This window comes from Typopeltis vanoorti, chromosome 13 (assembly GCF_054136105.1).
Source record: "Typopeltis vanoorti isolate ZY-2024b chromosome 13, IOZ_Tvanoo_1.0, whole genome shotgun sequence".
In the NCBI taxonomy this organism is placed as follows: Eukaryota; Metazoa; Arthropoda; class Arachnida; order Uropygi; family Thelyphonidae; genus Typopeltis; species Typopeltis vanoorti.
This window is the reverse complement of record NC_143561.1, coordinates 23,810,260-23,824,607: the sequence shown is the minus strand read 5'-3', so window position 1 is coordinate 23,824,607 and position 14,348 is coordinate 23,810,260. Positions and strand designations below refer to the sequence as shown.

Genomic DNA, 14,348 nt, shown 5'->3' with positions numbered 1-14,348 from the left:
AAATCTAAAGACTATGTGGAAGACAATTCTATAGAGGAATGAGTTTGCCGAGCAAACCCAGAACAGTATAACCAGGAAAAGAAGGGAGATGACCTGGCCCGGAAGACCCCGCCCTGAAAAGGGCTTGGGACCACCTCGATGTTGGCCTTCGCAGTCCGGGTTTGTTCAGGTCAACCCCAACCTGGGGACAGAAAAACTTTCAACTGTGAAAGGACTAGACATACCTGTGGGTTAAACGCTGATCAGGAAGGAAGATCGAGATAGCGTCAACACCTACAACTTGAAGGTGTTATAGGTGCAGACACAACCGGATTCCCCCCTGTATGATCTGGCAGATGGTTGGTGGATCGCACCATCTCCTCAGGAACCGCTCTTCTCCCCGTAAGTACCTTTCCTGCTCCAGGAAGCGGCGGAGGTAGGCTGAGAGACAGTTCTTAACACGGAGATAGATGCGATCCCCTTCGTTAAGAAGGTGTTTTTTCCTGATTTTCCAAATGTGGTGCTTAATCACATTTATTACGAAAATCAGGTGTTTCTTGTTTTTGGTTACTGTGGGAGGAAACTGTAGAAAGACTATTTCGGCGAATGTGAGCGCTGGGATCGCAAGCACCTCAGCCAGTCTGTGCCAAACACGCTGTGCTGGCGGGCAGTGAAAGAAGAGGTGCCCTACGGTTTCTATCGCACCGCAGACGTCGCAGAAGGGGTTGCATGGTCGCGGGTTGTAGGCTGATTTTACCAGTTTCACCGGGAGTCTGCCGTAGGCGATTCTCCAGGCTAAGTCCCAGTGAAATGGTTGCCCCCAGCTGTTTTTTATGTTGGTGAACAGCACCTCTTCGTTTGTGCCCAGATCGGGTTTTTCCCAGTCAAAGCTGTCAAAAATTTTCCAGTACAGCTTGTTTGGGCTAAGCTGAAGCACTCGAACTCCATCCGTTGCCAATTTTTTAAAAAGTTTGCATATTGTGTAGTATCACTCAGGCACCGTCTCCGCACATGGTCCGGCGTGGCCAGTGATCCCGAAGTAGGGTGGTAAAAATCGTAATAGGAAAAGACAGTATCTACCGAAGTGAATACAATTTATTTTTGTCATCATATTGAATATATTAAATTTATGTATATTTCTAATGGGTGTGAAACACTTCGATTTCATTCATTGCCTAATTTCTTAAGAGAAAAAGAAAATTTATGGATTATTCTATAAAATTATATAAGATTTTTAAAAGGGAAATATAACTGTTTAACAAAAAGGAAAGATAATTGTAAATATTCGGTTTTATAGAGTTTTGTTCAAAAAATTATCCTTCATTCTTTAATCAATTTCAGTTCCATACCTACGTAAGGCTAGCGATTAAAACGGATGAAGAAAATGAAAGATAAGCAAACACTTCCCAGTATGTATGTTTCGACGAACTAAAATCGAATTCTTTGTGAATTCGATTTCAGTTCGTCGCGTTCTTTAATTCTTTTGAAAATTTTTCAATTTCTTTTTTTTAAATCAATTTAGCAGTATATCATCAAACTATCTCCAATAAACAAATATCAACCTATAATTCGTTGACTTGAAGATGTATATTTTCATATACATATTCGAATCAAATTAAATTTGAAAAAAATATGGCGTCTAAAAAATCTTTGATAAGGCGAATGATATGCTTATATTCTAGCTATGTGCGGAGTGTTGTTTCATCAAAAACCTGGCGCAGCGCAGTAAGAAGAAAACACTGACGATCCGAAGGTAATAAAAAAATTGGCGTAAATAATGCTGTTATTTATGCAAAATAAAAAATTAAAATTAAAATTAAAAAATAATGCTGTCTTAAAAGAACAGAGATTTATCGTTCTTAATTTTTTTTTTTTTTTTTGGTAGATGGGTGAAGCAAGAATGCTTTTCATATTCCGTCGTAGGTAGAAGAAAATTTATGGATGGGGTAATAATATAGAACTACAGGCTCTGATCATGGCAGGAGGATAACAGCAATAGAGGAGCGTCAATTAAAACTTCATTGGCTACAGCATTGTAATCCCTCGTTGCCCATTTTGGTCACCCCATTCAACAGGGGCTATTCCTAACCCGGCCACCACACGACAGAGCAGTGACTTAATAATTCTGAATAAGAAATAAAAAATAAGGTGTATTGTGTTTCCGCGAGGAGCAGAAAATGAAATATTAAAAAAGTATACAAACTTAAATAAAAGTTACAAGATAGTAATTGTTATTTTAATGTTCTATAACTTTAAATTGATTGTATTCTTTTTTTCGATATTATTAGAAGCAGCTGATCATTATGGTTCCAAATTTCGTTTTAACAATAGTTAAAGAAGGAAGGAGCATGAAACTTTTAAAGTGACTGAAACTTATAGTAAACCTATCGTGTTGGCACAATCTGTGGACTAATGATATTTGTATATTATTTTTTAAATTTAAAATTGTTCGAAAATATTTTATGTATTTTTATATATACTAAAATCTTATTTGAGAAATTAAAATGGAACCGCATTTTTGAAGTAAAACTCAAAAATGTGAATAAAATTTATATTCTACCTAACCAAAAATTAAATAAAAATATAAAATTAATAAAAATTAAAAAACAAGTCCTTATTAGTCTACCCAAGGTACGAATACTATAGGATTAAAAAAAAAACTTTAATACATGGGAGCTACATAGAAAAAATAAAAAATAAATAAACTTAGGGCCTAAATGTTATCAAACTCAAATTTTGAAATGACCTATCAAGGCAAATTCTGTCTTAAATAAACTTTTAATGTGAGAATCTATTTCGATAGCAGTATTAATTAACATAATTATCCATATTTTCGAACAGGTATAAAAAATAAAGTGAAGTAAATACAATTACGATAATTTATTGATTTTTTGTTGATAGTTTTATATTTATCTAGTTCTACCGCAGGTGACTTTGTAGGTATTCCCCACAAAGTATTCCTCGTGAGACTTTTATAGGGTAGTTCACCATTGCTTTCCCCTATTGACACATTCGGAAATTCGCTGTTCCAAAATCAAAAGTGGTAAACAAAAAGTTACTGCTTTGTTCAACGAACAAAACAGTTTTTAAAAAAAAACAAAATGTATTCGTCAGGATGATTATCAATACAATCTAGCACATTTGAAGTATTAAATGTAATTAATAATAATAATAGTTACTCACCTCCAGAGGAGAGAAGGATGAAACAAGAATGGTCATCAGTAGAACCTTTGGTGTCATCATAGAAATCTTTTATCTTTGGTATGAAGTAGGTTAGTTTACATCAACAGAACCATGGTATCGAGACGTATTTTGTATAATAACCTTATATGTCAGCTCCATTCAAAGCATCCTAGCGCCATCTAGAGACAAAAAGCATCATTGAAGCAATACAAAAAGAATATAAATCATGCTATTATTATTATTTTTTTTTTTGTAAGTATTGTAAACTAAGGCTTGTCGTATTACGTAGTTAAATGAATAGATGTGCCATACTTTTCCGTATTTAGTTAAAAGAAAGAATGAAATTATTTTTTATTCAATTTAAATCTATCTTTTTTTTAAATTTAATAATTAAATACTTGCCGTGAGCACAAGAAATGACAGAAGCAAGTGCACAGGAGAGTTTTTATTGTTCAGAACATTCTAAAAGCCAAAAGATGTCTCAAAAGATGTGGTCTGTGCTGAAAGTGCAGCTTATAGACTCCTTTATAGCAGATTGTATCCAATTCAAGGCGATGATAAAAGACCCACGCTTCATCACCTAGAAAAACCATTTGAAAGGTATTTGAAGAGCTCTCTCTCTCTCTCTCTCTCTCTCGGCCATTCACTTATTCATACGCACATTCTGAGAAAAACAGCTTACGGCATAAAAGGAGAAGCAACTATAAAGCACAGCAAACAATAAAAACTTCGAAGAAGATGAGCAAATGGGATGGTGCCAGCTATAAATGGCCACGATGCACTTACGGCAGTATAGCGTGTTTCAGAAGAAACTAGAGCGATTGGGAATATCCGTACATGAGCTTGTCTGTTGGAGAAGCGCACAGTTTCATACCAATGCAGAAATTTACAGAAATAGAGGCTACAGTGAGGCTATTGATGTAGGCGGCCCACTTGCTTTATCTCGCTAACTCTTTCTATTAGTCGACTCAGTGCCAACACAAGTTTTCCCTTTGGAATTTAGTTGATGGTGAAAGAACTGCTTTCTTCCATTTGTCTTCATTACGAGCGTGAGGATTGCTTTCCGAATGCGGAGAACACGGTCTTCACCTCTCCGTCAACAGAAGACAAAATGGAAATGCAAACTCCAGAAGTGTGATTCGTCTTCTAATGTTTGTTTCCATTTGTCAATAAGTACATAAATCAATCCCTGAGTTTAGTTGGCACTCAGCGAAGATCAAAGTTAATGGACCGTGCTCTTTGACCCATTAAATAAATGAAATATTCTCCCACATGCCGACTTTCTTTCTCTGTTACTTCGATTTGTCGTATTTCAGTCGGTCTCATAAAGGGATGACAAGGTTCGACTATCGCAAAACAAAGACAAAGAAAACCAGCCAGCAGAAGAACGCACATTGTTCATCCATCCATCCATCCAATTCTTATCCTTCCATCCCTCTAAGAATAAGTATTTTATGCCTGTAGTTATGAGTGTTCAAGGGTCGACTTGCGGGATGAAAAAGACGACAGCCCGGGAGAAAAATCCTCTACCGCCGCATGAAAGTGGCTAACTCACCTTCAGTTGAAAACTCCATCATAAAAGTTTTTCACCTTCTAGATGGGATTCGAACTCAGTTCTGCTCCACCCAAGGGGTTCGTCTATATCGACTGAGCCACGCATATGAACAAGCATAATATGCATGCCGTATAGACTTGTTCGCATGGCATGTAACTCAACTAATCCAAAGCTACCCACAGTACTTTTTTTTTCTGTCTCTTCCTCTATCTTTATTATTTTGCTGTCCACTTTCTATAACGCCTCTCTCTCTGTCTATCATTTTTCCGTTTCTCATTTTTTTCTTTTCTTTTTCTGTATTTCAATAAAGTCTCTGCCTTTTCCCTTCACCTATTATTATTATTACATAACACCTCCAGGGAGTCAAAAGACTCATCAAGGAAGAGCAACTACTCTACAACTCTCCGTCTCCACCACTCCACCAACCGCAAATACCTTCATCATCTACACCAGCGCTTCCCAAACTGTGGGCCGCGGTCCCCTTGGGGCCCGTGGGTTTTGTTGAGGAACCATGAAATCACACATTCGTGCGGGTTCACAAATTTTGCTTCCTACCTATTTGGACGCTTAATGAATATTAATAAATATATGCTTATTCATATAAGTTTCATTTCAAAGCAGAAATCTAAGAATTGTGGTTTCAAATATTTCACCTGATATTGGTGTAACGGTATTGAAACACATCCATCACATTAAATTGTTATTAAACTTCTTTTATGTTTTTAATTCTTACTTTGTTTATTACTAATCGTTTTACGTTTCATGTGCTTGTACTCCAAATGTACAATAACAATATATCTATCCATATAAAAATATGAGATAATGTGCCATGTCAAATGTGTATTTACATGATGCTAAAAAGATAATATTTGCATTTGATTTTTGCAATATTCACTGTGTATGTTTTGTATTCAATATAAATACAGTATTATAATAATATATGTCTATATTACGATTTTTTTTCGAGGGGGGGGGCGTGAAATATTTTAATTTTTCCAAAGGGGGGGTCCCTGATATCCAGAAGTTTGGGAAGCACTGATCTGCACCAACGCCATCTACCGCCGACCACCACCACTAGTATTATCTCTCTCTCTCTCTCTCTCTCGTCCCCTGTTCTTTCTTATTCTCTCTTTTTCTTCTTTCTTTCTCTTTTGTCTTCACTCTTGTGTTTTTCTTTTCTCTTTGCGTCTCTCTTTCTCTCTCTCTTTCTCCTTTCTTTCCCTGAAGATCAGTTAGCCGATCTCATGCAAAAATGGCAGGATTCTCCTCTAAGAAGCTACAGAGGTTCATCACACGAAATCCTGCAAGTAGAACAAGGGAATTATTAGAGATAATGCATTGGCCGCATACACTTAATTACCACAACCAAACATTCATCTTCCCTTTTCCATTTTCTTGTTTCGACCTTCATTTATTCTTCAGTTTTATTCTTTTGTCTTTCACTCGGTTAGTTTATTTTCTTGTGTTTCTGTAAGCTCTTCATACCGTTTATCTTTTCTTATTCTATTTCTTCTCTCTCTCTCTCTCTCTCTCTCTATCTGTCCCCCCTGTTTTGTCACAAACATCTCCAGAGAAATTTCCATCCTCCCCACTAAAACATTCATTGTATACGCACCTCAAACTCCAGGTGTGTAAAGACAGTTTTCAAACAACCGAAAAGAAGCATCTCCGATTGGTGAATATGAAGAAATCTCGTTTATATCAATACAATATTCACCCAGTGCCTAAAGCATGAATTCCCTACTGCCATTCTCCAAATAGCACACGAAAGTTGCAGAAGCCTTACCAAAATCCCATTTCTACATATTTTCTTTATCTCTAGAGGGGAAAAAAAAAAGGCCCAATCAAAATAAAGGTCAGCCACTATACCTTGATCTGCACTGTTGTAAAGTACCAAGCTCTCTCTCTCTCTCTCTCTCTCTCTCTCTCTCTCTCTCTCTCTCTCTCTCATGGTCTTAGAAAGAAAGAAAGATTTAAGCTCCTTAAAAGGAGTAGAAACATTATCAATATTTTATTTCCTCCCTTTGGAACCTTGCAAAAGAAACGAGGAAAAAAATATATGTATATACTTACACATATGTATATACATGTTACACTGATACGACTGCTGCATTTTGGAAATATCTCGTGTTGCTTGATCTAGTCGACAAAGGTGCTTTCAATTCATCATTTATTGACGTATTTTCCATTGTTAAAAAAAACACGAAATACCAAGGTTGAGAATAAAGTACATTTTTATCTGAAAAACCCAAGTCACTGGTTCGAGAGTACTCTATTATTTAGCCATTGTTAAGAGAAGGTTTTGAGAACTTTGGTAGAGACATACTATTTGCTCGGTGTGTGTGTGTGTGTGTGTCCTTGTTTACGTGAAAAGGACCAAATCCTCGGGCCATGCTTCATTTTGATATGGCGTCTCTCTCTCTCTCTCTGTAGAATATAGCACGGACCGCGAGTAATGGTCGATGTCTTCCTCACAATGCACGTCTTTTGTTAATAAATAATATGTCTTGGGAAAAGATGCAATAAGAGCGAATCACGAGAACTACCGGATTGCTAGGAGCTAATTACAAGTAATTCGTTCATCCAAAAAAAAAAAAAAAATAAGAACTAGCAATGACAAGAAAGCTTTGCAATTTTTCCCTTTGATGAAATAATATTGTAATTAAATATGATTAGCAATTATTTTATTTTTTAAAACTTGTTTAAATTATAATATTAAAATTATAATGTTAATAACTATAATGGAAGATTAATTATTTATCTAAAATAAAATAAAAAACAAGAAATTTTTTGAGAATTTTAAAAATATTTTGAAGATAATTAATAAACCTTTTATGGAAAAGGGAATGTAATTTATAAATAAAAATAATAGAATAGAATTTCAAGTAGGTGGAGAACCACCATACCCTTGGAGGGTAATGGATGGCAATGCTGTAGCCAATGAAGTTCTAACTGAGGCTCGGCTATTGCTGTTACCCTCCTGCCATGATCAGAGCTTTAATAGCTCAATAACACCTTATCCCTACACTGTCCTCTACAGAACGGGGAAGATAAAAAGCATTCTTGCTTCGCCCCTTTAAGCCAGTCCTTATCCTTATAGGACTATATAATTTCAAGTAGGTAGGCGGTGATTGATTCATTCATTCCAATACCCTTGGAGGGTAATGGATGGCAATGCTGTAGCCAATGAAGTTCTAACTGAGGCTCGGTTATTGCTGTTTGCCTCCTGCAATGATCAGAGCTTTAATTGCTCAATAACACCTTATCCCTACACTGCCCTCTACAGATAACGGGGAATATGAAAAGCATTCTTGCTTCGCCCCTTTAAGCCAGTCCTTATAAGGACTATAAATTTCACGTAAAAATGACATTTTCCGAACAGCACTTTCAAATACAAGCCTTTTTGAGCAAATTTATATTTCCATGACTTGTTTATTAGAAAGGGTAGTATACAATATGATTCATACCTTTTAACAATTTAAAAAAAAAAAAACAATGATTATATTATTTTTAATTTAATTTGCTTATTTTTATTATAAATTACTATTAATAATGTAATATATATACGATTATCTTTTCAATAAACTGCATAGGGTAATAAAATATCACAGTTTTTTTGTCAAAGTTCAGCGCAGGTACCAAATACATTTTATTAGATCAAGAAGTATTAAGAAAAATATAAAAAATAATAAAATAAAAATAATTTAAATATCAAAAATATTAAAGAATTATTTACAAATTCTAAGAATAAAAATGATAAAAATTTCTTTCACCATTTCATTTTATCAAATATTAAATATCATTATTCATAACACGCAATATAAATTACGTAAGAATAATAAATAATAAAGCTATTATTTCTAATATAAAAGTCATTCTGCATGAGTATTTCGGTGAAACAGTGTGATTTTCAAATAAATTTCATTGTAACAAGAATATTGATTCTTTTTTATAAAACATAAATATATGTAATATATTAGAGATGTTTTTATAATTTATTATAGCGCTCATGAACATTCATCATGAATTATGAGTCTGAAAATAAAACACTAAAAAATTAATGAAAATTATAAAAACATCTCTAACACGCTACAAATACTTATATTTCATGTAAAAAAAAGAATAAGGATTGTTGTAAAGAAATTTATTTCAAAATCACGCTATTTCACCAAATACGCAATGTATTTTGGGACAACTCGTTTAATAAAGTATGGATAATAATAATAATTCGTTCACCATTTCTACGTACTAGAAATTATATAAAATATATATGTATATTCATTTTCTCTAAAAAATAAATTAAAAATCATTAAATATATGAATTATATTCCATAGAAACTTGCATAAATCAGAAAAATTAATGTATTTCTTTCCTAGGATTTTTGTTCTCTCTCTCTCTCTCTCTCTCACACACACACACACACACACACACACACAGGTGTCGTTTTCGCAATTATTTCACTCCACTGCCTTCATCTTTCCTGCAGCTGATGATACGTTCTATTAATGTCTGATCCTCCATTCTAATTCATTTACTCGTAAGAGTTTTCTGTTAAATGCCCGAAGGCACTGAAAAAAAAATCCTCTCATTACGAAAAGGATATTTATTATGATTTATCGGCGACGTACAATCATAACTGTCTGAAGACTTCAAAATCTCTTTACCATCTCTAGATATCCAAATTTATTGAAGTGTTGATACTTTTCGACATTTTCAGAGAGTTAATTTCACTCTCGTAAGTTAATTATACCAACTCTGCCAGTGGCAGAAATCCCATTAAAAATGAAATTTCCATCTATCACACAGGTATGGAAATACCGCGATTTTCTTGTTCGTTCGTAGCCTCCGGGATCCAGAAGTAAATTAAAGTTTGCGTTCTCGCTTCTTCTCATCTCACAAACAGCTTATAGCAGGTTGCTCGACTCCTGTCAATTTTTCAGTGGGAAAAATACGAATGATCACGTGACGAAAAGTGTGCTTCGATCTCGGTGTCTGCTTGAGGTTTCTTCGATGCTTTTAGATTTGTCAACCTAACTGCAGTGTTGTCTGTCATCTCTGGGAAAGGATCTGACGTACTAAAATCGAATCGTTGGAGTATGATATCGTAGTCGGTAATGTCTGGTTACGTTGCTATGTTGTTTCCAGAACAACTCAAGGGTGACATCGAAATATCTTATCTAGAAATGCATTACCAAATGACTAATACATGTCAAAGTAGAAATATGTACACTACTCTTCAATAAGTGAAGTAACTGAAGGTTATATTAATAATGATTTTAATTTAATGGGCGAAACTAAAAATTATAACAAACTTTTTTTAAAGTACGAAACGTGCAAAATAATTCATAAAAATCACATTACTTCAACCCCACCACATTTTATTTTAAGTAACACACTGATTCTTCAAACCTAACTTAACATTAAACCTGATAATTAACAATAAACGGTGTGTTTAAGAACTTACAAGTTTTTACAATTTTTTATAAAAATTAAATAATTTAGAAATATAATTTATTTTCTAAATTTCTTTGTAATTTTGATGCAGATGTAAAGTTAATATTAAATTCAATAAACTTCTTTAAATTAGAAATAAATTATTTCTTTATCAAATTAAATGTGGATTTAAACTTAACCTACTGCCATTTTAATTATAAATAATTAAAAAGGAACCATGACGAACACAATGAACTGGACAGGTAACATGACTGTTAGCACATAGTGAATCAAGACAATAAGTTCATCTTCCTGAAGTCATTATCTGTATCTTCATTATGCAACGAATAATAATTATCATCGTGCAGTAATACACATTATGTTGACAAAATTATTTGAAAACCTTATGTGCCATGGAAATTTCGGATCTTATCACATGCAAATATTCAGGTAGTGTCTGCGTAAGTCTGATAATAAAAGGTGGCATGTGCTACATGTTTTGCACTTTACTGGATGTCAAGATGCCACGTTCAGCTGAATTGACAGACTTCCAACTTTGGATGGTAGTTGGATGTTATATCAGTGGTCGTTCTGTCCATGACATTGTTATCCGTCTTAGTATACCGAAATCCGCTGTTGCTCATGTCATCCGTAGATGGAAAGTTGACGATGCTACCACAGCAGGAAAACGCTCTGGGAGGCCACCGACGCTTACCTACCGAGATCGACGAGCTGTGTCTCAGAATGTTCGAACATTCCGCACTTCATCAGGGGATAACCTCTCAGTTAACTTGGAAAATGCTGCAGGGACATCTATTAGTGCTAGAGCTGTCCGCAGAGAGTATTATGCCTTAGGTTACCATGGCAGAGCTTCTGCGAACAAGTCGCACATCACCTACCCAACCTTAAACGATGTTTGGACTGGTGTTTTTCACAGCATTTCTGGACAGTACATGATTAGAAAAGGATTCTGTGGAACGACGAATCACGCTTCCAATGTTTCATTTTGATGATCGCCTTTGGATCTGAAGATTAACCAGGGAACGGTTCCGACAGGATTGTATCATTCCGACTGTCACGTTTGGTGGAGGCTTGATAATAGTATGGGGGGTGTTTCGGTTGGATGGGGCTTGATCCATTGGTGGACATGTCCCAAATCATGACTATTGATGGCTACTATCCTGGACAACTTTATGCTTTTAACGCAGTGGAAGTACTTCGGCAGTGACCCTTGCATGTTTCAGCACGACAATGTTCAATGCCATACAGCATTGCATGCCCGAGACTAGTTTTCACAAAACAACTTTGAAGTGTTGGACTGGCCGGCTCAGAGTCGAGACCTCAACACCATCGAACATCTTTGGGACGAATTACAAGTGGAACGCGGAATTTGCTTCAGATTACAGCGGCCGCAATCTGCATCAATAATGGGGGCTTTGCGCGAAGAATGGAAGAAGATTCCTGTTGTGATGATCAGAAATTGGTTGAAAACATTCCATGAAGGAGTAGTTGCTATAATTAAAAGGAATTTTAAACACAACTCGGTGTCCAAATACTTTTCAGAAAAATGCACGCGGCTTTTAAGCAGTAAGGGTAAAGTTGTCTTTTTTTAATATAAATCCCGCCCATGAAATGTTTACACTTTTCACACATTAGTAACGTAAGCGAGCCAAGGAATACATTATCCCGTTCTCGTGTTCTAGAATCCAAACTTGAAAACTTTTAACCCCCCTTCAGTCATCGAGTAAGCAGGGTGGTATTCTCGCATGAGTTCGTGAAATTCCTCTTCCCACCTAAATACATTCGTGCCTGTAGTAGGATTCGAACCCACAGCCTCTTTGGTTACAGAACGGAAATGTTATCCTCTAAGTCAGTGATTCTTAATCGGTGGACCGCGGTCCCCTAGAGGACCAAGAAAAATTTATAGAACGTTTCTAGTTTTTAAACTTTTGAAATCACTTAAAATAATTATGTTTTGCTCTTTATTTTACTTTCTTTCAAACGTGTATTGTTTTATATTAGTAATCTGAATTATGAAGTTTTAAATGCAATAGTTTCTTTTGTTGTGGCGCTACAAGTCGACTTTTCGCTGCTGGCAAGCAACAATGCTAGTCGTGACATCTGCCTACTGTCGTGTGATAGAAGTGATTCGCTGAAGTTTTTAACAATACTAGTACGAATGCATAGAACTGAACGTTGTTAAGTGCTACTTAAGACACTCCTTCCTTAGGCTTGCGAATATGGTTGCGAAGCGCAAAGCCACTGGGCTAATCGCGCGGATTAAGTAAAGTTGATTTCTGTTTTCTGATTTTTTTTTGGCATTATAATCAGAAAGTAAAACCACTCATTTAAAAAAGTTTAACTATTATTATTATTATTATTATGTTGCTAGAAACTAGGGAGAGGGGCGATCACTAAAAGGTTAAGAACCACTGCTCTAAGTAACCCAGGTTTGAACGTCTTTCAAGTTCTATATCTTTGCTATGTTTATTGAGTTTCAAACTCGTGTTCTAACAGCATTATAGCCTTTTTTTTATTAAAAACATCATGAACTTGCTAACATCAAATCTTTAAATAGAAACTCGGCTAAGGATCTGAAATTCTAACTGCTTCGTGATAAATTAAGCTGCATTCACTGTTGTCACGAGTCAATTTAAATACTAATCAAGGACGAATAATGCAACGTTTACCTAATAATTCATTTGAAAAAATAAAAAAAGAGCGAGAGTAACCTGATGATCCTCTCCAGACTAATAATTGCCTTTGTTCAGACTCATACTTTAAAAAACCGCCTCAAAAACAGTTCGAAGATTTTTTTTTAAATTCTTTTAAGATATTCTCTGAAATAAGCTGCACTTTTTAATTACGCTTATTCTCTGGCGAACCGTTTAATCGATGGAATAATCGACACATTTAAACCAAGTGATTAATTACTGGGCTGGTTTGAGTCACTAAGTCTAGTGCTTTTAACTTCACGATCATTAAGCCTAACTAACGTAGGCCGTGAACAGATTCGATCCATCATGAATTTCTATGTAGTCACAGCTTCGTTAAAATGATCTCTAATAGTGTGGCATCAATGAACAACACATGAGATGAGACTGAGCGATGTATTCTACTTGAACTGAACAACTACAAGATATCATTACTTTTTACTTAGCAAAAGCCATATAAGAGCTATTATCTCGTAAGGCAAACAAAAAATCTCTAATGCGGATTATCTTACATTGAATTTTTGAGTTAAATGCTGTAAATAACTATACATTATAACACTGTGATGTTTTTGCCCAACTCCAATAAACTCAATAAGTTAAAAGTATGCTAATGTTCGACTTATATTTTCTGTTCAAAAGCTTTAAAGAAATTAAAAACAAAAACCTTATTCGTCGGGGTTAACCTTAAAAAACACGATCCCATTGTCCTGAGACAGGTGTGTCTCCTATTCATTTTTCCATACATTTACTAATAGGCTTAGATCCAAAATCAGCTTAATAATAATTCCACCATCCTATGTAGTAATACAGTGAAGACCCCACTGATATTGCCTTTCTATTTTCTAGTCAAGTAATTTCTTTTGTGATTTTATTATTAGTCATAGGCCACATAAGAGCCCCGCCTCCCACACCCCACTCTTCCGCTATTTTATTAAATTTGATGCAAAAAATCACTAGCGGAAGTATGAAGGCCATTTCTGAATTTCTGCACACCGCGCATGCGTAAATGATATCACAGTGTCCGCCATCTTGACGGGCATAAGATGGACTTAATAAGTCCATCTTATGCCCGTCATCAAATCTAACATCAAATCTTTAAATAGAAACTCGGCTAAGGATCTGAAATTTTTTTCACATCCTTCTTTCACATAAGATGGACTTAATAAGTCCATCTTATGTGAAAGAAGAATCAGATATTGTGCATTTTTCATAAAACATGATGGTCAACTCCATCTCGTATACTGGCACTTATACATGAGTACTCTATGGTATTTATAACTAGAATAACTTTCTATCGTTCTGGTTTTGCTACTAACGCAGAAGAAAGAGCCAACTAATAGATGTCCCTTCTTCAATTTGTAGAAAACTTCCCAGAGAATTTCAGAAAAAAAAAGTAGGAAAATAAATCACGTCCCAAAAATTGGCTTTTCTTGCTTACAAGACTGACCCTCCGAGCCAATCGGTCTGTTCCTTAAGGGATATT

General features: G+C 35.2%; 2 protein-coding genes across 3 annotated transcripts in view; one reads left to right on the top strand and one right to left on the bottom strand.

The window, feature by feature from the left end:
* The window catches only part of LOC150099991 (calcitonin gene-related peptide type 1 receptor-like), a 321,303-nt gene that overhangs the window by 110,610 nt on the left and 196,345 nt on the right, over positions 1 to 14,348 (bottom strand). For both annotated transcript variants that reach the window (XM_090402325.1, XM_090402324.1), the window contains exon 3: positions 3,163 to 3,341. In XM_090402325.1, the coding sequence (XP_090258451.1) occupies positions 3,163 to 3,222 (60 nt within the window). In that variant the 5' untranslated portion in view covers positions 3,223 to 3,341. The remainder of the gene's footprint in view (positions 1 to 3,162; positions 3,342 to 14,348) is intronic.
* Positions 10,673 to 11,161, top strand: LOC150099992 (uncharacterized). The gene has a single exon (XM_090403187.1). The coding sequence runs from the start codon at positions 10,673 to 10,675 to the stop codon at positions 11,159 to 11,161; it is 489 nt and encodes a 162-aa protein (XP_090259313.1).

Bases quoted from the DNA above. Each gene is read 5' to 3' on its own strand.
- LOC150099992 (XM_090403187.1), top strand. From the start codon at position 10,673: ATGCCACGTTCAGCTGAATTGACAGACTTCCAACTTTGGATGGTAGTT.